Source organism: Schistocerca americana, chromosome 6, assembly GCF_021461395.2.
Source record: "Schistocerca americana isolate TAMUIC-IGC-003095 chromosome 6, iqSchAmer2.1, whole genome shotgun sequence".
Classification (NCBI taxonomy): domain Eukaryota; kingdom Metazoa; phylum Arthropoda; class Insecta; order Orthoptera; family Acrididae; genus Schistocerca; species Schistocerca americana.
The window spans coordinates 485,103,403-485,129,177 of record NC_060124.1 but is presented as its reverse complement, the minus strand read 5'-3'; the positions used below and the strand labels follow the sequence as shown (position 1 = coordinate 485,129,177).

At 42.2% G+C, this 25,775-nt stretch overlaps 1 protein-coding gene across 2 annotated transcripts in view; it reads right to left on the bottom strand.

Annotated features, from left to right (window-relative positions):
• The window catches only part of LOC124619900 (odorant receptor coreceptor-like), a 79,648-nt gene that overhangs the window by 11,429 nt on the left and 42,444 nt on the right, over positions 1-25,775 (bottom strand). For both annotated transcript variants that reach the window (XM_047146534.1, XM_047146535.1), the window contains exons 5-6: positions 16,013-16,112; positions 11,081-11,194 (exon numbers count right to left, since the gene is read on the bottom strand). In XM_047146534.1, coding sequence (XP_047002490.1) covers positions 11,081-11,194; positions 16,013-16,112 — 214 coding nt within the window. The remainder of the gene's footprint in view (positions 1-11,080; positions 11,195-16,012; positions 16,113-25,775) is intronic.

The window sequence follows — 25,775 nt, the reverse complement described above, 5'->3', positions numbered from 1 at the left end:
CTCGAACTGTTCTTGCAGATGGTTGTTGTCTTGCAAACGTCCCCATTTGTTGACCCAGGGATCGAGATGTGGCTGCACGATCCGTTGCCATGCGGATAAGATGCCTGTCATCTCGACTGCTAGTGATACGAGGCGGCTGGTATCCAGCACGGCGTTCCGTATTACCCTCCTGAACCCACCGATTCCATATTCTGCTAACAGTCATTGGATCTCGACCAACGCGAACAGCAATGTCGCGATACGATAAACCGCAATCGCGATAGGCTAAAATCCGACCTTTAGCAAAGTCGGAAACGTGATGGTACGCATTTCTCCTCCTTACACGAGGCATCACAACAACGTTTCACCAGGCAACTCTGGTCTACTGCTGTTTGTGTATGAGAAATCTGTTGGAAACTTTCCTCATGTTAGTACGTTGCAGGTGTCGCCATCCGCGCCAACCTTGTGTGAATGCTCTGAAAAGCTGATTATTTGCATATCAAAGCATCTTCTTCCTGTCGGTTAAATTTCGCGTCTGTAGCACGTCATCTTCGTGGTGTAGCAATTTTAGTGGCCAGTAGTGTACTTTTGGGTTCTTCTCGATGAATTCCGTCGTTTGGGACTCACCGCTATTTACCAAACTGTCACAGGAAAATTCAGATATCCCAAGCGTGTAACGTGGGCGTCGAAAATGTTCATCTATAAACACAAAGAATATTGAGCGGGCCTCGCGGGGTAGCCGCGCGGTCTCGGGTGTCTTGTACGGACTGCGCGGCTTCCTCCGTCGGAGGTTCGAGTCATCCCTCGGGCATGGGTCTGTATGTTGTCCTTAGCGTAAGTTAGGTTAAGTAGTGCGTAAGCTTAGGGACCGGTGACCTAAGCAGTTTGGTCCCGTAAGACGTTACCACAAATTAAAAAAAAAAAAAAAGTTATGCGGATGAGCACTTTTGGACGACTATCTAAGAGATGGATATGCCTGTTTTCTCGTGCTATTACAGGCGACTAGACGTTGATGACCAGTACCAACGCGAAACAGCAATGGCGTCGTGCCACGTTGCCAATACCGGATAAATTAGAGACCGACAAGTTAAGAAATCACGGCTATTGTTTCTGGGACGTAAAACGCCTTCTTTCGATTGATTTCGGAGTACGTTGCTCAAGTATTACAGCTGCAGTGTATTGCGAAATAGATGTGTGAGACGGAACATCTGAGCCTGGTACGAGGAACTGTTGTCCGGGATAGTCCTCTTCATTGTTAATGCGTGCCCAATCACTGCTGCCCACAACGAAGAAAAAGTCCCCAACTTTTCCAAGACTGCGAATACTACGCTTTATTTAGACTTCAAGGTTGATGAACTTCCCTAGAGGTCAGTGGACGTCATGTGACTCAGATTTGCACTATAAGCTTTTCGACCACACTCAGTATGGCGTCGACATAGCAAGTAGTGACTGTTACCTCTTACTGCAGTTGGTGGACAACAACTTGCAGACCAGGAGGGCCACAATTCGTTTCCCAAGCGGAGAACTTATATGAAGAGGGCTTGAAGACACTAGGCCGAAGTTACGAATAGCTTTCGCGAACATTTTGCACCATTTTACTTTGTCGAACACGTTTTGTAGAACAACAAATGCAATGTACGTGTCTCGATTTTCCGTAAGTCTTGTTTCCATTATGAAACGCAAAGTCAGCTGTCTTCCTCTAGTGTCTTTTCCTTTCCTAAAGCCAAACTGAATCTTCTTTCACGTTCTTCTGTATATTATTTTTGTCGAGAGCGCTCATGTACGAACTGATAAGCTGACTGTATAATAGTTTTCACACGTATCTAATATGTCAACTTTCTGAAACATGTGGAAGATTTTTTTATTTTTTTTTTATTTTTGTAGAATACTGATGTCATGTGTCTAGTAACGTAGATTCTATAGGCCAACTTGAACTTGAAAATAATCGTTTGGTTTCCAACTTCCCCAATGACGTGAGATGCCTATGTATTCCGTCTCGTTTGATCTCAAATCTTCGAAAGCTCTCCTGATTTCTGACTCTAACATTAAATCCCTTTTATCTTTCATATCGTCTTCCATTTCATTTACAGTCACGTCCTTAAGCTACGTTCACACAGCGGGATTTGTCGCGGAGATTCGTGCCCGGCACATCTAGCTGACGAGGTGTGGCACAAGTCGCATATCCCTGCGACTTTTACCTGCAACGTCGACGCTAGAATTCCGATAAATGCTCTATTCCGGCACATGTGCCTGTCACCGTTCGCCGAGCGATAACACGGCACAAATCGCAGATATATTTTCTACTGCGCTTGCGCAGTTCACAGGCAGACGCGAGGTGTTGCATCTTGGGTACACGTGATCAGCTCTGTACGCTAGGTAGCAATTAGTGATATAACCTGTAATCTCGTCCTATTTTGCATTCGTTTGCGATGATGGAGTGGATGAAGGACTACACAATGAAACTAATTGAAGAATTTCTTGAAAGACGCTCTTTGAGGGATCCATCATCCTTTGATTATAAAAATCGCAATGCCAAATGGGACGAAATTCATCAGTTAGCGTGTTTATTCGGCGTTTCTGAGAACTTAAGATCTCAATTCCAACGGGAATATAGTAAATCAACGACAAAGCCATCAGAATCGGGCAGAGAAGATGTTTACATATCTAAGTGGTATGCCTACAATTCACTGCTATTCATGAAGGACATAAACACACCAAGAAACAGTTTATCCAGGTTTCACGTAAGTAAGAGCATATTAATTTCTCTTGTTTTTTATTACAAACTTTTATTTACATAACACTGATCAATGTGAATTTGTTCTTTTCTGTAGTGCCTAAAAAAAAATATTTTCGGTGAACACTCACTGAAGTAGCTTCGACACTAAGCAAACAAATGTTGCCACCCCACTTGCCGTTCAGCGGTAACAAAATATGCTGCGCCGGCCGGGGTGGCCGAACGGTTCTAGGCGCTACAGTCTGGAACCGCAGGACCGCTACGGTCGCGGGTTCGAATCCAGCCTCGGGCATGGATGTGTGTGATGTCCTTAGGTTAGTTAGGTTTAAGTAGTTCTAGGGGACTGATGACCTCAGACGTTAAGTCCCATAGTGCTCAGAGCCATTTGAACCATTTTGAAAATATGCTGCAAACTCATTTCTCACTTGCTTTGCGTTTTCGGCAACATTTCTGCCCATTCTTGATAGCGATGCAAGTGGTGGATGGTCTATCCATCTCGCAGGTTCTACAGTCCCTTCATCAGTGTTTTTAGAACTGCCTGGTGGTGAATAAATTAGGCGAGCTTCCGATTTCTTCTTAGGTAGTTGTGAATATAAATGCAGCACGAAACCACAACAGTTGCTTTATGAGGATCAAGATGAAAAACAGACGACAGTATCCCAAAGGCATTTTCGATTACTCTTCGGGCTCTACAGAGTCTGTAATTATATACTCTTTCTTTGCTTCCTTTGTTATGATTACCTGGAAATGGTTCCATTATGTGTTCTTGTAGTGCAAAGGCATCGTCAGCAACAATTACGTAGGGGGTGGACACTTCTCTTCCAGACAGAGGTTCTGGTTCTGGTATGTGAAACTCGCCTGCTTGAAGGGCTTTGTTAAAAGTTGTTCGGTTAAATACACCTCCGTCCGAAATAGGTCCTTGCACTCCCACATCTGCATAAGGGAATTGGCAGTCGACAGCAACTAATGCCATTTACAAAAGGCTGAAAGTGTCTTTATAGTTGTAATTAGTTCTAAAAGCATTGTTCAAATGGCTCTGAGCACTATGCGACTTAACTTCTGAGGTCATCAGTCGCCTAGAACTTAGAACTAATTAAACCTAACTAACCTAAGGACACCACACACATCCATGCAAGAGGCAGGATTCGAACCTGCCACCGTATCGGTCGCTCGGCTCCAGACTGTAGCGCCCAGAACCGCACGGCCACTCTGGCCGGCGCTAACAGCATGAGCAGGGTTAACAATTCGAACATATTTTCCATCTAAAGCCCCTATGCAGTGAGGGAAATTCCAGCGATACTCAAATTCCCGTGCAATTTGCTTCTATTGTGCTTTAGTTTGCGGTACGTGAAAAATGTAAACAAAGATTCTGAACCTTTTTTCCGTTTTTTAGGGTACATCAGAAGAAGTAAGAAAAGACGATGACTCACAACTGGAAGAAATAAGAAGTATGAATACTGCGAGTATTTGAAGTACTTCTAGGACACAGTTGGAGTCACCCCAAATTCCACCGTAGAAGAAAGCGAAAATGATTCAAAATAATTCGTCTGCCGATGCTGCACTTGAAGCTTTAAAGAGGACAAGTGAGCACCTCCTCACGAAAAAGAAGATAAATTGATGTCATTTTCAAAATATATTAAATGTGAACTACGAGAATATCGTAATAAAAAACGTCTTACCACTCTGCAAAAGAAAATACAGGACTTAACATTCGAGGCAAAACTCGAAGAACTAGAAGAATTTGAACAGAGTGAAATTACGGAAATTTTAAGAGAAAACAGTTAAATGTCTACATCTGTGTGTTAACTTCAGTGGTATTTTGTTCTAAGTAATCAATAAAATAAGTTCTTACCTCAATTGCTCTTTGAAGTGCCTTTATAATAGCCTGACACACTTTTGGTATTATTTCACTGATTATGGATTTGGAAATCCTGTGCATGTACATTAAGGAGCTGTACGAATCTCCAGTAGCTGAAAAGCGTAGTGTAACGGCAAGTTGTTCAGCAGGGGTTACAGCCTCTCAAAATTTGTATCCTTCAGTGTGTAGTACTGTGCCGTCATATTTAGTAATGTTTCAAAGTCCGTCGTAAACATACTAAGAAAATTTTTGAAGCCTTGTCTGTCTTGAAGTTTAAGGTCACGCATCCCAGAAGTGTAAGCTCCATGACTACCCCCTTTATTGAGAAAATTACGCACCCACAGATTGCGTTCCTTTTTCCGCATATTCTCCGTATTCACTATTATAATCACAGCTCTAGCGCAAAGAAATAGAACTGCGTCGGCAGCCATGTTCCGTGAAACTGACTGGCTGCACGTCGCCAGTGAAAACGCTGACGTTTGCTACTTGTTCCAAATCGCGAGATAAACGTACCGAGAAACATTTCTCCGCGACTTGTGCCGGGCACGAATCTCCGCGACAAATCCCACAGCGTGAGCATACCTGTAGACAGTTTCTCCCCCTTGTAGAGCTCTTGAATCTACTCTTTCAGTCCATCCGCTCTTTTCTCTGCATTGAACAGAGCAATTCCTCTTGCACTCATAATGTTGGTGCCTTTGCTCTTAATTTCACCTACTGCTATTTTAACTTTTCTGTATGATAAATCTTTCCTTTCGACTAGAATTTCTTCTTGCTTTTCTTTACATTTTTCCCTGCAACTTTCTGATTTAGCGCTACTGCACTTCCCATGTATTTCCTTCCCACGAAATGTTGCATTGCTCTACTGCGGTCTTTTCCCGATCATTATTATGCGTTCTTCTTTCGACGACCAATTAAAGTATCGCTTCTGTTACCCAAGATTTCTTTCCAGTTACCTTCTCGAACCTATGTCTACCCATGTTCCATAATTGCTATTTCGACTGATGTTCATTGCTCTTTAACTGAACAGCCTACTGTTGTGCTCAGTATCGCACTAACTCTAGCCTAAGAGAATTTGAAACGCTCTTCATCAATCCTCAACATCTCAGAATCACAATTCATTCCACATTGGTTCTTCCGACCGATTTTCTTAAATTACAGTCAACTCTTCATTATTACTGCATTGTGATTTAACTCTATATTCGTTTCTGAGTACATCTGACAATCTAATTCCTCACTTCGGAATCTCTGTCTGCTCTTGATGTAATCCAGCGGGACCATTCCCACGTCTCCAGACGTTTCCCGATATACATCTTTTCCCTGTAATTACTGAACAGCGTATTTAGTTTTCACACAGTTATCGACGGATAATGCACGGCTCAAAACTTTGGCGGCCGATGGATAAATGCGTGACGCTGCTGTGCGATTTCACCGTGTAGTAGCATCGCACATGCATCCATCGCCGCCAAAAATTAGAGTCGTACATTTTCCGTCGATAACTGTGTGAACACTAACTACGCTGTTCAATAATTACAGGAAAAAGATGTATATCTGGATACGTACGGGAATACTAAGGCATAAAGTCTTTGCAAATTTTATTCTGTGTACTCAGTTGCACAGTAACTATGCCTCACAGACAGCACCTAAACAATATTCTCCCTGTGGCCGAGCGGTTCTAGGCGCTTCAGTCCGGAATCACGCGGCTGCTACGGTCGCAGGTTCGAATCCTGCCTGGGGCATGGATGTGTGTGATGTCCTTAGGTTAGTTAGGTTGAAGTCGTTCTAAGTCTAGGAAACTGATGACCTCAGATGTTAAGTCCCATAGTGCTTAGAGCCATTTGAAACATTTTGAACAATATGTACAAATGTCAGCATTTGAGAGTGAACGTGAGGTTGGGCTCAAAGAAGCCAGTTGGAGTAATCGGCGAATCCCTGTAATTTGAATAGGACCGATGCCACTATTCGACGATGTTGGCAGGAACGCGTAAATCGCGGCTGAACAAGCGTCGAGAAGGAAAAGGTCGACCTAGAGAGACGGCAGAACACTAGGGCCGAGCAATCATCACGGAGACACAAGAGGACTGTTTTGATCATTATTATGGAGCTTCACTGACCACAGAGACCATTAATGAGCGCCTGAGAGAAACGGGGCTGAACTCACGGCGCCCCTTTAGCGGACTACAATTGACCTCTGTACTACAACTAGCACGTTTGCAGTAGTGTGCGCACATTCAGCCTGGAATCTTATTGACTGGAATCTTCAGGGATGTGTTCGCGCTTCGAACTGAAACCCGATAACTAGCGAAGACGTGGCTGGAGACGCTCCAGACAGCGGTGGGCTAGCAACCTCAACCTGAGGTGCCACTTCATTTCATAGCAGGAACCCTTTGGTTGTCATCCACGGTACCCTTACAGTACAATGGTACGTCGATGATATTCTACTCCCTATTTTTTGCCCTTCATACCAAGTCATCCTGGAATTAAGTTTCAGCAAGATAATGCCCGGTCGCACACGGCAAGTGTTTCTACTGCTTATCTTCGTGCTTGATAAACCTTATCTTGGCCAGGAAGGTCGCCCAATCTCTCCTCCGTTGAGAACGTTTAGAGTATTATGAACAAGGCCCTCCAACTAGCTCGGTATTTTGACGACCTATCGCGCTGGTTGGACAGAATGTGGCACGATATCCCTCAGGAGGACATGCAACAACTCTATCAATCAGTTCCAATAGCTGCTTGCATAAGGGCCAGAGAAAGACCAATGTTCTACTGACTAGCTCAATTTTCGAAGCACTTTTTAATGAATATATCATCCAATTCTTTTAAAATTATAACCATTTTTTCTGTAAATGTACATTTATATCCTGTTCTCTCTGCCTGCTGCTACCGCGCCTATATACCCTCGGAACTTTCTCTTCTATCCCCTCTCCTATACGATGTTCAAATCCCTCTAATTACAGTAGAGTCCCATTAATAAGAACTAATTGGGACCGAATCTTGTTGGGATTGCCGATTTGTTCGTAATAGACTGAATTACACTGACGAGTTTTCTAGAATGAAGTATACCAAGAAGATAAGTAGGTACACCTTGGTAACAGATGGGAACAAGTGTGGGAACAATGGCTCACTCTCACTCCCTGCCCTTGGTGTTGCTATGCATTGTTGAGACCTTTGTAGTGTCAGCGGTCAGTGCACTGCCAGTTGGCTCGCAAAGCGCTTGGTTACGTTAGTTATCGATCGCTGGCACGCGTTAACAGTTGTATTCGTTCAGCTGTAGTGGTGTACGTATTTTCATCATGAGTAAATGTAAACCTACAACTTTAACTCTCAAAGAAAAACTGAATGCTTTGAAGCGGATAGACAATGGTGAGAATGTATCTAAACTGGGAGCGGAACTGGGTGCTGGTAAAGCAACCATTTGTGATTGGAAGAAGAACCGAGTGAAGCTTGAACAGTCCTGTGCAACGTTTTCGGGAAAAACACTCGAAATTCGGCAGACTTTGAAACAGTCCCAGTACGATAAAGTGGATGAAGCTCTTTTCCTTTGGTTTACGCAGGAAAGAGAAAGGGGAACGCCTTTGAGTGGAGCACTGGTTCAGGAGAAGGCTGTTTACCTTAACAAGTTAATGAATGGTGATGAGTCTTTTAGTACGAGTACTGGTTGCTTGAACAGATTCAAAAAACGTCGTGGAATCCTTCAGTTAACAATTACTGTAGAGTATGTAGCGAAGGAATACTTGGGTGAGTTTGAAAAAATGATAAGAGAGAGAAAGTATTCTCCCCATCAAACTTACAACGCTGACAAGACTGGCTTTAATTTTAGGGCATTGCCAACAAAAAGCGTGGCATGAAAAGCAGAAGACCATGCACCTGGTTTTAAAATGTGCAAAGATCGTGAGACTTTATTAGCGTCCAGCAACGGTGCTGGTAATCACAATTTGCCTTTAATGTTGATCGGCGAATCTGCTAGGTCCAGAGCTTTTAAAAACTGCAACATGAAGTCCCTGTCCGTATATTATCACAACCAGAAAGAAGCATGGAAGGATGATAAGCTATTCAAAGAATGGTTTCACGACCAGTTTTTTTCCCTCTGTTCAACGGTTTTCTAAGGAAAATCATTTGTCTCCTCGTGCAATCCTTTTAATTGATAACGGGCCATCTCACCCAGGCATTGAGGAATTAATTGATGGAAAAATTGTGGCGAAGTTTTGCCGCTGAATTTTACACCAGTTCTACAGCCGATGGACCAGGGCGCACTGCAAACATTAAAACTAATTTACAGAAAACAATTTTTAAGAATGCTGATCCAAGATGATAGCATTCCTTTATTGGACGAAATAAAAACTACCAATGTGAAGGATGTTGTTTATTGGACCGCTAAGGCTTGGCAGAATATTTCAGAAAATACTCTGAGAAAATCTTGGAGTAAACTGTGGACATCTCTTGAATTTCAGGGCAACCTAGTTGAAAATGGAGAGAAAAATCTACTGCAAATGATACAGACAATCCCTGGATGTGAAGAAGCTGGTGAAGGAGACGTAGATGAGTGGATGGCATGTTTGGAGAACCTTACTGACGCTGATTTAGTTGCTGCTGTGACTCAAGACCAGGAAGAAGTGGACTGCTGTGACGGAAGTGACAATGAGCCTGAAAGCGACAATGGAGAGCTGGTGCCACACAGTGATGCAGCAGAAGCCCTCGACCTCGCGCTACGTTATTTGGAGCAACAGACCACTGCTACACTTGCTGATTTCATGTTTATGAGACGATGGCGCAACTATGCGTCAGATAACAGACTGTCTTCATTACGCCAAAAAATGAATGAGTTTTTTCATCAAAAATGTAGGGATAAAATGTCTGCTGCATTTTAGTAAGTTTGACAGCTTTTCTTTAATTGTTGTACATTGTTTAAACCTAATGTTTTCTTGCCAAATTTTTCTAATACATGTTTACTGCACTGTGTAAATTAAAACAGTGTGTATTTACAGCAGTTTACCTATCACTGAACTGTACGCAGTAATTCACTCTCTGCCCTACTTTTCTGCTCAAAGCTAATCCTGTTCCCATTATCCTAACTTAAATAAGAAGGCATGTATCTGATGAGACCAAATTCTCGTCTGATCAGATACATACCTTCTTATTTCAGTTGTCTGGTGACTACTGACGGCAAATTCTGGTATGCTGCTGGGCAGTTCGAAGTGAAACTGAAGAGTGGCTGCACGGTAAACTACCTTAACAAACAGTTACAAGGAGTCACGACACGCAACCAGTGTTTTTCCGCGACCATACTAATAATCATAGTCTGCCACCGTGTTTGTTTTTTGCAGACAATTCCGTAAACTGCACTTAAAATATTAGGATTGGAATAGATTCCTTGAAATAAATATTTAGTAGCTCTTGAAGGGAATTATGTGGTAAAGTAATTTAAGAATTGGATGTTTCTGGCCTTCGCTATCTGAAAGCTATCCGGTAGTAAAATGCTTCATAGAAATGAAAAACCATCTTTTCAATTTACCGTTGCTCTTTGGAATATTTGTATGAAATACAATGGAGCGAATTACACCGCAGGTAGGCCGGAGTTTGTGTTTGACAAAGAACGTACATTTACATTTAACGAGACGTGACGTGCAAATTCCTCGCCACTGTTTCACGACCCACTTGTTCGTTGCTAACAATCATATAGAGAATATGGTTCCTCGGGGGAAAGCTTTTAAGCATGTGAAACCTTTAGATACACCGATGAAAATTGGCAGCATATGCTGCTTACAATGAGATATACTCTCAGTTTTCCTTCTCTGAATGCACTTTCGTGACACTCTGCACAAGCTATCAGCACGTCACCCAGCTGTAGACTTAAAATCAATTTGTTAATAAACATTTTCCGAAAAACATAGTCCAAATGACCTTCAGTAATCTTATTATATATTTACATAGATATTCACTCGACGGTATTTTCTCGAACCCCCAAGATTCAAATGATCGAATAACTCTTTTGTGGACAGAGGATCATGTCGTTGAGAGACGGATGAACCTCAGTCTGGTACTCATCGATTCCACTGAAACTCCAGGAGTTTACAAATTAATTTATTTCCTAATTTTAAGTCGGAAAGAAAACATAATTCTTCCGTGTGCTTCGCCACAGATCTTCTGCGTGTTGTATATGCTCCATTGTTGTAGTTGAATTAACTCATCAGTTTATAATATGATGACTGATAACATTTCTGATTTGTCACGCATCCGATTTTAATGTCATATTCTGCCGAACGTTGATGCAATTGTAACCGAAAACATTCCCTTAACAGTGGCACGACAGCCTGTGTACAAAAGGCGATTTTCCAAAATTTTAGCCAAGTAGCTTCAGTGAAAGGAACGGAAAAACTGGTTTGAGTAGCTTGTTTTTGAGTACAAACGAAAGCTAATATAGTTACAAAAGTAATCCTATAGACAATCAATCCATCTAGCGAAACTGACACATAATCTTCCAATCACCGGCATTAGTCGCCTCCACCACGTACCTGGTCTATGATTTCCTGGCCGTACCAGCAGAAGTGGGCGGTCTGGTTGACGTATGCTGGGAAGGTCAGCACTTTCTTCAGAACAGTTGATCTCTTCGCGCCCGGACGGAAAGCCTGGCAAATACAAATAGAAATCTGCATTATATCTGAGCTTCTGAAGAGATTAGTACAACGAGACGTAGCTGTTACATAGGCAGCGAGTGATTCGTGTAAAACTCTTACTGAAATGTCCCCAAAAAAAGTGTTACGTGGCTACACACAGGGGCTTACAGGATTCGCCTTTACAGTACTTCCGACCGGAAGGGGAGTTATTTAGTAGGACAGTCTACATGCTTTAAATATAACAATGGCTATTTCTGAAATAAACTTGTGGCACAGGTAATATAAAAAGCAATGACGTTTCTGGTATGGATCTAGCGCAGCACGAAGAATGATTTGGTGCAGTTCTTCACTCTGGTCTCTGGTGTGCAAGCCTCTTCAGCTCTGTATAGGTACTACAACGTATATCCGTCTGAACCTATTTACTGTATTCAAGCCTTTGGTCTCACTCTGCAATTTCAACCCTCCGCGTTCCCCATCCAGCGGGTATTGTAAAAGACTGGCATTTGAGCACCATTGGTTCTACCCTTCTTGCGATTCCTTGTTCCTCGAAGACACATGATCTGCTTTTCACTCATCATTCACCCTTGTTCGTTTACACTAGCATTGCGGTAAACACGTGCACCGAAGTGTGAGAGTGAAGTGACTCGTCAACTGGAAACGCGTTCCAAATTTGATGTACACTGAACAGCAAGATTCTTGTGGGCAAAACGCTATGTTGCACAGGGATTCACTATGTAAATCTGGCGGTATGTGGAGCAAATGTAATGTCGTGTCCAGGAATACTGAAATTGTGCCAGCAATTTGATCGCCGCGCGGGATTAGCCCAGCGGTCTGGGGCGCTGCAGTCATGGACTGTGCGGCTGGTACCGGCGGAGGTTCGAGTCCTCCCTCGGGCATGGGTGTGTGTTTGTTCTAAGGATAATTTAGGTTAAGTAGTGTGTAAGCTTAGGGACTGATGACCTCAGCACTTAAGTCCCATAAGATTACATAAACATTTCAGCAATTTGATTGGGAAGGAAGGGTATCGACTTGGATCACAGACGGTAATTCGTAGGAAAAGGGTACCATCAACCGTAAGTCTTCGTAACACTTTTATTATTTAAGCAAACAGTTTCGTCGCTTCATTAGCCACATTTTCAGGCCACTATGCAAAAAATATTGGAGCCGTCCGAACTTAGGTGTACTTATTGTAGGTATAGTATATACTGAACTGGATACCGCAGACTTCTATTTATTCGACCTGTACACTGCACACGCCCGAGGACAGTTGCCTTTTTCACGTGGGGTCCTGAAGATGACAATAATGAAGTGTCGAAATTGATTGATTAATAATAAATAAAAATAAAAAATAAATAAATCACAGCTGCTGGTATACTTTTTCTACGAATGATTGATCAGCCGCAGTCCCGCATCCACGTCTACTTATGAGTTTCCAACGATGAGGAGATTCGCGCAGAGGTTCTCGAATGGTTACGTGACCAAGGAGCAGATTTCTTTTGTCGAGGAACTAAACGATTGTTAGAATCATGTGACGGATATTTGCAGACGTGGTGACTATGAAAAACATTGCCATTTATCTACGTTAATTTGAACTCTAACGCAGAATTCAATAGACGTTTCTTGGCCTGTCTCTGTAATGTCTAACTTAATTTATAAAAAATTTAAAACAAAACAAAAAATCAAGCGAATCTTGCTTAGCTACCAGTGTAACATTAACTATAATCATTCCCTTCCTCGTAATTTTGTTCGTTACGGAAATAGGAAGAATAGTACGTCTTGTTTAGTTTGCATACTACTTTTTTTCTTTTTTCGGTTCGGAACTTCCTCTTCTGAAGGCCATTCAAAAATGTATCACTGCAAACCATTCACGATAACATGACGTTATTAGAAACGTAACAAAAGTCCGACTCTGACTCTACTCTCGTAGCACACAGGACAGGTACGTGGGGAAATATAACTCGTTCAGTGTGAACGTAGGTCTCCGCGGCCGTTGTCACAGTCAACAAAATTCTTCTGGGTTTGAGGCCGCACTGTCAACTATAAAATTCCGACGTTGCGGCAGCTGTTGCAAGGCGCCTTCCTCCGGGTGTATTGCTAACTGCTGGATGCTGCTGCTGTTGCATGACAGGGGACTCATGGGCCCCTGTTGTTCGATGGAGTCCAAGCGGGGGGAGCTATGCCTCCACGGTGGCGATTGTCCGTGAGTTGACCTGACTTCATGATGATGTCCTTGCATTCGGTTGGGACGGTGTCTTCTGGACGCATGTGCGACTTATTGGTCGCGAAGCAGGTGGGGCCATCGGGTTGTGTTAAGTCGTTGCACCCGGTGACCCAGTGCTCGGAGGAGCGGATTTGTGGGCTGAGCGAACTTCTCGTAGAAGAGCTGTGCAGCCTGGCGGAACCTATCACGGACAGTAGGTATGTTGGAGACCCGGTTGAGGTCGGCGGACGGGAAGTCCCGAACTGCTGGATGAGCACTAGTTTGTTGCTTATATACTATGAAGGAGTACTGTCATTGGATACGAGGGTGAGGAGGAAAGGGTATTAGTTCATTTTATTGGTCTTTGCACTGCGTGTTGTCATTGGCGGAAATCGTTTTTTTCCACTGGAGTTTCCTTTATTGCTTGCCATTGGTGGAAATCGGCGAAAAGGAAACTGAGCGGCGTCTGCAGCGTAGCGCTGTTTACTAACTGCGCACTATCGACTCTGTTTACCCTCCGCTGTTGTGGCCTACCGCGCGCCTGTTGCTTTGCGAGAGCTGTCCTTCCTCAAAGCTGTCACTGCAGGCAGCCATGACGCTGGAAGTCGGTACCCGTCTTCTCTATTCATATTGTCAGGTCGCTTGGCTATTTCTGTAGCCTCTCTAATCTTCCTCCTCAAACTAAACGGCTGTTTCGCCAGTACGCGGGCCTCTCGAAATTCGATCTTCATCCTACACTGATACTAATGTTCTGCCACTACTGATTTGTTGCATTGTTTGAAGCGGATTTATCTCTCATGTTCAGTTAACTTTGTGCTTATTGGACGCCCACTCTTGCCTACATACACCAGTTCACATTCGCACCCTATTTCATAAACTCCGGCGGCACAAAATTTGTCAGTTGTATATTTCGTCGAGCCCAGAACGTCTTTTATATTGTTGTTGCTACGAAAAATCGGCTTAATACCTGCCCGACGGAGAATTCTGCCCAGACGTTCAGTAACCCTTTGTACGTATGATAGCAGGGCGGTGTTCTGTGCTTCGTCCTGCAGTACCCTATTGCCCTCCTCCTTCGGCGCCATGGGTTTGTGTATCATCCTCATGTCGTAGCCATTAGCTCCAAAAATGGACCTTAGGTTCTGTAGTTCAGTATTCAGATTGTGTTCATCGCCGATCCTGTAGGCTCTCTTAGTTAAAGTTTGCAGGGCCGATTTCTTTTGCGTAGGATGGTGGTGGGAGAATGCATTCAGGTACCTGTCCGTGTTGGTGGGCTTCCTATAAACTGTGTCCAAGCTCCCCTTCAGGCTTACGGTAAACTTCCACGTCGAGAAAAGGAAATACCCCGTTCTTTTCTATTTCCATGTTAAAGTGAATTTTGCTGTGCTGCTGGTTGAAATGTTGGTGGAAGTTCTGAAGCTCTTTTTCTGCGGCAGGCAAAAGAGAGAACCCGTAGCTACACCGTCCGCCTGCTCATAAAAATCCCCTTTCCACCTGAAATAGGTGGTCGTCAAACAGTGGGGCACTAGTCCGCATATATCAGGTGCGATGCTTTCCTCTGAGGTGTTAATGGTGTCCGCCACGGGCACATACGTGAACAAAGACTTCTCGTAAAATCTGATCAAGCGTTACAAATGTAAGCATACGTAATACATACATAATCCCCCAGTTATCGATATTAGTTGACTCTAAACCTGTTTAATGATTCCTGTCCGTACGAGCAGACAGAGATGCCCCATATTAGCAGACTACTGACTAAAAATAGGCTATGTGAACAAGTGGTGGTAAGTTCCTATGGGACCAAGTTCTTGTGGTCATCGGTCCATAGGCTTACACACTACGTAATCTAACTTAAACTAACTTACGTTAAGGACAACACACAAACTCATGCCCGAGGGAGGACTCGAACCTCCCAAGGGGGGCAGCCGCGCGAACCGTGGCAAGGCGCCGAGACCGCGCGGCTACCCCGCGCGGCAGTCAACAAGTCTTCACCTTTCTGTTACAGTAATAGTGGTTATTAGTACTATAGGGAATATAGCAGTACACAGGTATTTAATTACACCCTAAATGAATGCTTGCAAGAAACGTCACATGCCATAAAAAATAAGCATTTATCTGTTTGACCTTACTGATTATTTGAACATATTGTGACTAAGCCGTTTCAATTTTACGGGTAAACTGTGCCAGAAATTTTGCACTGTGTTCTGTTACCGTTAAACGATGAAAAGATGTTATGTGCATTATTTGTTAGACCACATATATAATGTGCCACATCTTTGTCAATGTAACAATTAGTGTCGTCTGGAATCGGACATACGTCAAACAAAGATACATTATAATTATTGGCAGGTTAACGATGAAGAAATTCAGTGAATACGAAACTGAATCCTGGGACCGTTCCCTGCTTTATAGCTCTGGCATGAAATTGAGAATTATTCCTTATTTATTGACAATTACGATTACTGAAAGGTCAATAAGAATCGACACATTGGTCGCACGGAGTATAGCATTGAAGATAGTTAACTGATGAGAATGTGCACTGTTTTCTTTATCCTCCTACTGCCTTGAGATGTACTGTGTTGTCCGTTTAGCTACCTTCCGAGGGTACTCCAAGCAATTGCTGCAGTACTTACGTCCACAAATCCAAGGCCTTGTAAGCAGATGTTTACTGAATTTACGCCCAGCATGAGGACGCTCGATTCACTCATCAGGGATTCCAAGTCGTTGATGATTCTGTAACAACAATGATGGTCCGTTTCTCATCAGTCTGATGTCGAATGAACAGCAAGGATAACAAACTTAGCGCGAACTAACAGCAGCACACTCGCTGTAATTGTTTTCACTTTAGCGGTAACTAAGATTCATGAAAAAATTGGACCTGGGATAAAGTGCGAAAAGACGGTAACTCGTGGATGAGTATACTAAAATATGTGCATACTTTTGGAGTGCTTTCATTCACATATTTTGTCTTTGTGTGAATCTTTCTTTTTTATTTTTTACTTTTTTTATTTACTTCTACCGTGTATATTTGGCCCGTCGTCAATCAACATGTGCAGAGATTCTTAAATGAAGTACGAAGTAATTATATAAAATTAATCTAGTTGGAGTATGTTTAAGTAGTATAAAAGACAAAAATAAAATTCGGGAAAAAATTATGGGAATCTCTGATATAGCCGTGGCGTTTACGGTCGACGTTGCTTTAGAAAGGCATCCAACACGAAATTCAGCGATAGTTAAACGAAGATTTCTTATTAATCGTTATATTATTATTTCCTTAATTTTTGGTATAATTCGGGCAACGGCCTTGCCGCAGTGGATACACCGGTTCCCGTGAGATCACCGAAGTTAAGCGCTGTCGGGTGTGGTCGGCGTTTGGATGGGTGACCATCCAGGCCTCCATGCGCTGTTGCCATTTTCCGAGGTGCACTCAGCCTCGTGATGCCAACTGAGGAGCTACTCGACCGGACAGTAGCGGCTTCGGTCAAGAATACCATCATAACGACCCAGAGAGCGGTGTGCTGACTCCACGCCCCTCCTACCCGCATTTTCTCTGAGGATGACACGGCGGTCGGATGGTTCCGGTGAGCCACTCGTGGACTGAAGATGGAGTGCTTAGGTATAATTCAGTTATGCCAACGGCCTTGGCGCTGTGGTAACACCGGTTCCCGTCAAATCACCTAAGTTAAGCGCTGTCGGGTTGGGCTAGCTCTTGGATGGGTAACCATCCGGTCTGCGAGTGCTGCTGGCAAGCGCAGTACCCTCAGCCCTTGTGAGGCCAACTGAGGAGCTACTTGACTCAGCGGTGCGCTGACCACATGCCCCTCCGTACCCACATCCGGTGACGCCTGTGGGTGAGGATGACACGGCGAGCGGTCGGCACCGTTGGGCGTTCATGGTCTGTTCCGGCGCAGTTTAGTTTCAGAATTCAGTTCTAGAATTTCGTAAACACTACCTACATTTTATTTTGAGCCCTGCGGAAAGATCGAGGTTCAGAGTCATGTAGAATTTTACAGAGGACATCATATTCGCCGTTGTCTGCAGAACTTAGATTTTTCTTTCACATTTGCCCTTTGGGACACTTTTGTAATGCAAAAGATTTTGTTTCATTACATGTCAGACTTTGAAATCTTCCGACATGTCTACACGTCGCCGTCAAAAATAAGGCATTTCAGTGCGGAAATATAGTAACATCAGACGAGTCCGAAGCTCTGTACATCGTGAAATGGCGTAAATGACGTAATGGAAATGAGCGTTTGGCGTCATTGGCAGGGAGGCCCCTTACGGGGCAGGTCCGGCCCCCTTGGTGAAGGTCTTATTACATACGACGCCACATTGGGCGACCTGCGCGCCGGTTGGGGATGAAATGATGATGAAGACAACACCCAGACCCTGGGCGCGCGAAAATCGCCGACCCAGCCAGGAATCGAACCCGGGTGCCTCAGGACGGCAGTCCGTCAAGCTGACCATTCAGCTATTTTTTTCTTTTTTCCTTTTTTTCTTTTTGCACATTTTTCATTGTTTTTTTCCTTTTTTCCACTTTTTTTACCGAAGAGAATATTGAAAAAAGTAAAATAAAAGAAAATATAATTTGATAACAAAAAGTAAATAAAGCACCAACGTTTGCGGTGCGATAAAAATATGGCGGCTGTGCGGTGTTTTTAGACCGCTTTTTTTAAACAGAAATGAAAAAAAGGAAAAAGGATTTTGGAAAGTATGTTTTTCTGCTTTTTTATTTTATTTATTTATTTTAATTTTTTTTATTTTATTTTTTTTATGCAAATGGATAAAAGGAAATCCGTTCCTCTTCGGCTACATGAACAGAATAATAGGAAGTCGTCCCGTTACGACAAAGGATGCTCCATACTATAGCCCGCTGCGAATTTTTCGATGACTGTCGTCTCGTTGCTGTGTTGTTTCCGTTGTTTGTAAAGTCTCAAAAAAAAAGGGAACTGGAAAGAGGTGCTGCGGTTATCTTCTCATGTCATCGATAATCCAGCTGCGAGGCGGATTATGGAATGCGCTCCAAAGAAAATTAGAAAAATATTGCCTATATTTAGGGTTCTGTGGGGGCGGACTGTAAATGACGTGAAATGTTACCAATGGCAACATCCTACCCATAAATCGTTACAAATCAATGTTCTAACTCACTGTTTACCAATTTCTGCTTTCAGCGGCGAATACGATTCTTTTTCAAAATTTTTCGTAGTTAACTGAAGTAAAAGTTGCATGCAACCCTATAAACACCAAAAGCTATATTTATTTGACAGGCGCGAAAACGACGGAAAAGTTGAAATAGATGATTTTTCAGCCCCTGTGTTGTTCTGAATCACGATGCGAAGTTTTTTCAGAATAACACAGGCACTGCAACATCGTATTTATCCGCCGACACCGCGTAAGCGACTTTGAAGATGGATGAGTACAGCTTGTGGACGCATCGTTGACGAAATATGAAAGTTTGGGTCTGGTCGTAAATCGTACATGGCTAGCCATATGGTAAGGCGACGCTCGCTATAAGCGGGAAATCTGGGTTCGAGTACCGATCCTTTACTAATTTTCATTGTCTTCATACCATTTTACAGGTGATGGTTGTCCATATTCACAATTGCGATTACATAAAACGTATTAGAAATAGACGGTCTAGAAGTTGAAAAACAGTTCAAATCGCTAGACGGAGGAAAGGCCACTAGATCTGATGGCACCCCTGTATGATTTTGTATTGAATGTGATGTCTCTTCTAGTGCCAGTTTACCGTAGATTTCTGGAGCAACGGAGCGTTTCGCGCGACTGGAAAAAGGAGATCCTTACAGTACACCGACGTATATTTGTTTTGGATTAATGGAACACGCACTGTTATTTCCGGAGAAAGCAAAGATGTCTATCTCAACCAGAAAAAATGACTTCAACAGTAGAAAAAATAGTTGGTAAACTTGAGTACAATAGACTAAGTGAATGTTCCTTCAATTAGCAAAGAAAATGATTGCTTGATTACTGAACACGGCAGTAGTTTCACTAGGTCAGATTGGCAAACAGGTGTTAAGGACGTCCATATAACCTCTTTATTTCACGACTGTTCAGTTCAGACAACCACGCAGCTAACCAGCGTAATGGAAATGCGTATGACTCAGAAACTACTTGCGTTATTATATGTCATTAAAGCGAAAATAGCAAGAAATATCTGCTGTAGTTACTTGCTGACGTATTAATAGAAAAGGAAATTGTAGACAGGTATCCATGATCAAATTTTGTCTAACGAAGCTTGAGACCATCAAAACAAGGTGAACAGGTATCATTCAATTGACGTAATGCGGCTGAGATTCGTTTTCCATGAATACCTGAAGAATATTGTACAACAAAAGCAAACTGGTGCTTCTCATTTATTATTAATACCTGAAGAGTTTGTTTTATGGAAATGAAATGGAGTCATGTGACAGCCGTTACTGATTTGTCGTCTAATGCTCAGATCCTGCCAGGCATCTTAGAGCTAGTATATTAGTCTGTGGTAGTGCAGTCGTTAGACATACAATTGAGCCCTTTAAGAAATTTTGTTGCTGCACTTTCAGCATCAACTTCAATAATAGAGCCCACTTTTTTTAAAAAAAGTGTTGCATGTTAGCTATTATAGCAGATCATTTATATATCTTTAACTTTATGATCATATTAATATGTCCTGTCGCTTAAATTAAAGAGACTTTTTAAATTTGTCAGGTCTTTGCTGTAACTTTTGTGTCGAGAGATGTTAGGATGACGTGATATTAAGCACTTGTGTCCAATTGCAAAATTTTCGATTCTCTGTTGCATCGTCGGTTGTGGATATCAGTCCCTGTCCTCAACCACTTCTTCAAGCCACGCTCTACGACAGTTTGAAAATATCGATGACGTTTCACGTTTTTAAATATGCATCACCGGACATTGGAAATGACTACTTCTATTACTTCTGTACGACAAATACATTTTTCTTGCATCAGTGGTGTGATTACGGAATTAACTCGCCAGCCGAGTTTTGGGTGCTAGAAGAGTATTACAGGGCAGATTATGCTGGTTTAAAATCAATTATCGCTCTACCGTGGAGAGTCACCGCATGAGCATGCGCCATAGAAAGCTGATTTATGTCAAGCGAGAACAGTGCAAATATTACTCGTGGAACCGCTTTGTCAGTCTGGAAGTCGTAATGACGTGAATTACAGGCTAATACTTAAATGACGAAGCGAGTCGAAAACGATAACGTTGATACTGCTTCGATAGCGCGTGGAATGAAGCAGCTGCTGTTAGTGTGTACCCGAAAAAAATAAATAAAAGCGCCGTTCAAAAGGTTATAGAAGATTATTTTTGTATAATTGTATATCTACATGTTTGAGTGTGACCATAAAGTTTTGCAGTTTCCAATACATACATGCTATGTTATCAGTTATTTTCGCATAAATTTCCCAAATTCATAACAGATCGTTGAAACTTGTCAAACAAATCTAAACTACTCCTCACTTACGAAGAAAAATAAAAGTGAATCTTTGTCCAAGGAATATCAAATGCGTAAAACAATTTGTACATTGCACCATAAATCTTATTATTATTTAAATTAAGTTTTTATGATCTCAAATAGAAAATACATGAGTAGAATATTCAGATGAAACTCTAAAGCACCTGTGTGTCTAAGAAGGCAAAAAATACACAGCACTCGTTTTAATCAGTATACCTGCAAACAAAAATATTAAAGAACAATATTAATGAAAGGAAGTAAAAACAGAAGAAAATATAGATCTACATATGTACTCCGCTAGCCAGCAAGCGGTGTGTGGCACTATTCGCGCCAAAGTCATATCCCCCCCCCCTCCCTCCTCCCTCCCTCTGTTCCTTTCTCGGATCGCACGAGGGAGAAACGACTGCCTGAACGCCTCAGTACGAGCTCTAATTTCTCTTTGAATGGTGATCCTTGCGCAATATGATAGTTGGTGGTAATAATATATGTTCTACATCCTCGGCGAAGATTGGATTTTGGAATTTAGTGAGCAAAAAAATTGTTCACATAGCTCTAAGCACTATGGGACTTAACATCAGAAGTCATCAGTCCACTAGACTTAGAACTACTTAAACGTAACTAACCTACGGACATCACACACAGCTATGCCCCAGGCAGGATTCGAACCTGCGACCCTAGCATGTAGTGAGCAGCGAGCAGCCCCTTCCGTTTAGCGCGTCGTCTATCTGCATTTGTGTCCCACTTCAAACTTTCTATGAGTTTTGTATCGCTCTCGCGATGGCTAACTGTACGAGTCACGAATCTTGTCGCTCTTCTTTCGATCTTATGAGTCTCCTGAAGCAGACCCAATTGGTAAGGGTCCAGTGCAGACAACATTACTCTTAAACTGGACGAACTAAAGTATTGTAAGCAATTTCCTTTGTTTGCATCGCTTCAGGATTCTACCAATAAACCGCAATCTAGAGTTCGCCTTACCCGTTACTTGTTTAATCTGATCGTTCCATTTGAGAGCATTTCGAATAGTCACACCCAGATACATGACGGATGTTACCGCTTCCAAAGACTGGGCATTTATTTTGTACTCGTACATTAATGGGGATTTTCGCTTTGTCATAGGCAGTAGGTTATACTTACTAATACTGAGAGATAACTGGCAGTTATTACACCACGTCAAATTCACACGACTGAAGAAATTTATTCAGAGCAATTGAGAAACGATGTGTAGTATTGTTACGATTTCTTATCTAAAAGAAACAGTAAAACGCTGTTGAGTATTAGTATGCACTATGCTGTTGCATCTGATTTAACTTCAAGCGGTTACTTTGTATTTTATAGAGTTTACGAAGTTCTTGATAAGTATTTACACTGCCCAGTTACACTATTGGGACCACCTGTCAAAAGCGTGGTTAACCAGTTTTGGCAGCGCGCACCGCTGCAAGACGTGCAGGAAAAAAGTCGATGCCGCTCTGGAAGGTACCGCCAGGGATGTGCAACCTGTCGACTCCAGTGCCGTGGTCGGGTGCGGTAGGTTTATCGCTTGACGATCCACGGCTCTTACAGCTCTAACGATGTGATTCCACAGACTCTCAATTGGCTTTAAACCGGGGAGTTTGGTGACCAGGTGAGTAGGGTAAGCTCAGCCTGGTGCTCTTCGTGCCACACACATATCCTGCGAGGTGCGTGGCACGTTGCATTCTACTGCTGGAAAATGCTATTGCGACGAGGAAAAACAAACTGCATGTGGGTGTGGACATGATCTCCAAGGATAGATGCATACATGCGTTGATCCTTTGTGCCTTCCAGAGTGAGGACTTCACCTAGGGAAAGCCACGAAAATATTCCCAGACTATAATCCTACCCCCTCAGGCCTGTAACCTTCAGACGATTGTCGTAGTGAGTGTGTTTTCAGACGTATCACGCCGTAGGTGCCAACAGCCGCCTGATCGGTGGGGAACACAACGTGATTTTTTATTTATTTATTTATTTATTTATTTATTGTTCCGTGGGACCAAATCAAGGAGAAGTCTCCATGGTCATGGAACGAGTCAATACATGAAATTATAACACGATATTAGAAACAGATAAAATGAAATAAAGAAAATCAACAATGTAACACTGGAATTTGCTTAATTTTTTAGCTCTTCCAGGAGCTTCTCGACAGAATAGAAGGACTGAGCCAAGAGGAAACTCTTCAGTTTAGACTTAAAAGAGTTTGGGCTACTGCTAAGATTTTTGAGTTCTTGTGGTAGCTTATTGAAAATGGATGCAGCAGAATACTGCACTCCTTTCTGCACAAGAGTCAAGGAAGTGCAATCCACATGCAGATTGGATTACTGCCTAGTATTAACTGAGTGAAAGCAGCTAACTCTTGGGAATAGGCTAATATTGCTAACAACAAACGACATTAAAGAAAATATATACTGTGAGGGCAATGTCAGAATTCCCAGACTATTGAATAGGGGTCGACAAGGGGTTCTCGAACTTACACCACATATAGCTCGAACAGCCCGTTTTTGAGCCAAAAATACCCTTTTTGAATCAGAAGAATTACCCCAAAAAATAATACCATACGACATAAGCGTATGAAAATATGCGAAGAAGACTACTTTTCGTGTTGAAATGTCACTTATTTCAGATACTGTTCTAATCGTAAATAAAGCAGCATTTAGTTTCTGAACAAGATCCTGAACATGGGCTTTGCACAACAGCTTACTACCTATCCAAACGTCTAGGAACTTGAACTGTTGCCTCTCGCTTATAATATGCCCATTCTGTCTGATCAAAATATCGGTTCTTGTTGAATTGTGAGTTAGAAACTGTAAAAACTGAGTCTTACTGTGATTTAGCATCAAATTGTTTTCCACAAGCCAGGAACTTATTTCATGAACTACATTATTTGATACTGTTTCAATATTACACACAAGATCCTTCACTACCAAACTGGTGTCATCAGCAAACAGAAATATTTTTGAATCACCTGCAATACTAGAAGGCATATCATTTATATAAATAAGAAACAGCAGTGGCCCCAGCACCGACCCTTGGGGAACACCCCACTTAACAGTGCCCCATTGGGACTGAACATCACTACCACTCTCAATATTGCGGAGAATTACCTTCTGCTTTCTGTTCTTAAAGTAAGAGGCGAACCAATTGTAAGCTACTCCCCTTACTCCATAATGGTCCAACGTCTGCAGTAATATTTTGTGGTCAACACAGTCAAAAGTCTTCGTTAAATCAAAGAAAACACGTAGCGTTCGCTACCTCTTATTTCATCCGTCCAAAACCTCACAGAGAAAAGAGAATATAGCATTTTCAATTGTTAAACCATTTCTAAAACCAAACTGAACATTTGACAGCAAATTATGTGAATTTAAATGCTCCAGTAATCTTGTATATACAACCATCTCGATAACTTTAGCAAACACCGATGGCATAGAAATAGGTCTAAAATTGTCCACATTATCGGTGTCTCCCTTTTTATAAAGTGGCTTCACTACTGAGTACTTTAATCGCTCAGGAAACCGACCACTCCTAAAGGAAAAGTTACAGATATGGCTAAGTACTGGGCTAACATACATAGAACAATACTTCAGTATTCTGCTAGATACCCCGTCATATCCATGAGAGTTCTTGGTCTTTAGTAATTATTAACTCAATCTCCCTCTTGTCAGTATCATGGAGGAGCGTTTCAGGTAACAGTCTCGGAACACTATTTTCTACGAAGGCTATACGATTCCCTGTTGGGACTAGGTTTCTATTTAGTTCACCTGCTATATTCAGAAAGTGATTATTAAATACTGTACATATATGCGACTTATCAGTAACACTGACATTCCCACTACGCACTGATTTTATATCCTCGACCTGTCTCTGCAGACCAGCCACTTCCTTTACGACTGACCATATGGTTTTAATTTTATCCTGAAACTTAGATATTCTATCTGCATACCACATACTTTTTGCCTTCCTAATAACATTTTTAAGTACCTTACAATACTGTTTGTAATGGGCTGCTGCATGTAGATCTTGACTGTTTCTAACATTTTGATATAATTGCCACTTTGTTCTACAAGATATTCTTATCCCTCTAGTCAGCCACCCAGGCTGCCTGTTCGTGCTAGTACCCTGTTTTGAACGGTCTAACGGAAAGCAACTTTCAAAGAGCACGAGAAAAAGCATTATATTTATCGTCTACTGTATCAGCGCTATAAACATCTTGCCACTCTCGTTCCTTGATAAGGTTTACAAAGGTCTCTACCGCAACTGGATTAGCTTTCCTAAACAGCTGATGACTATATTTAACACTTGTTGCAGCACAAAAATCTAAAGTTAAAATTTGTGCATCATGATCTGAAAGGCCATTCACCTTTCTGCTAACAGAATGCCCGTCTAGTAATGAGGAATGAACAAAAGTGTTGTCTGTGGTTGTTCTACTGTTCCCTTGCACTCTCGTTGGGAAGAATACGGTTTGGATAAGATTATATGAATTAAGGAGGTCTACCAGCATCCTCTTCCTTGCACAATCACTTATACAATTAATATTGAAGTCACCACATATAACTAACTTTTTGTATTTCCTATAAAGTGAACTAAGAACCTCCTCTAGCTTTAGCAAAAATGTTGTGAAATCGGAGTCTGAGGATCTATAAATAACAACAGTTAGAAGTTTAGCTCCATTAAATTTAATCACACCTGCACAACATTCACACACCTTTTCAGTGCAGTACTTTGAAACATCAATGGACTCAAATGGGATGCCGTTTTTCACATACATGGCTACTCCCCCACACCGCAAAAAGCTCCTCGAAAAGCTGCCAGCCAACCTGTATCCTGGTAAAGGAAGCCTCTAAACTATCTCCTTATTTAAGAAGTGTTCAGATGTACCAATAATTTCAGAGTCAACATCTATAAGCAGTTCA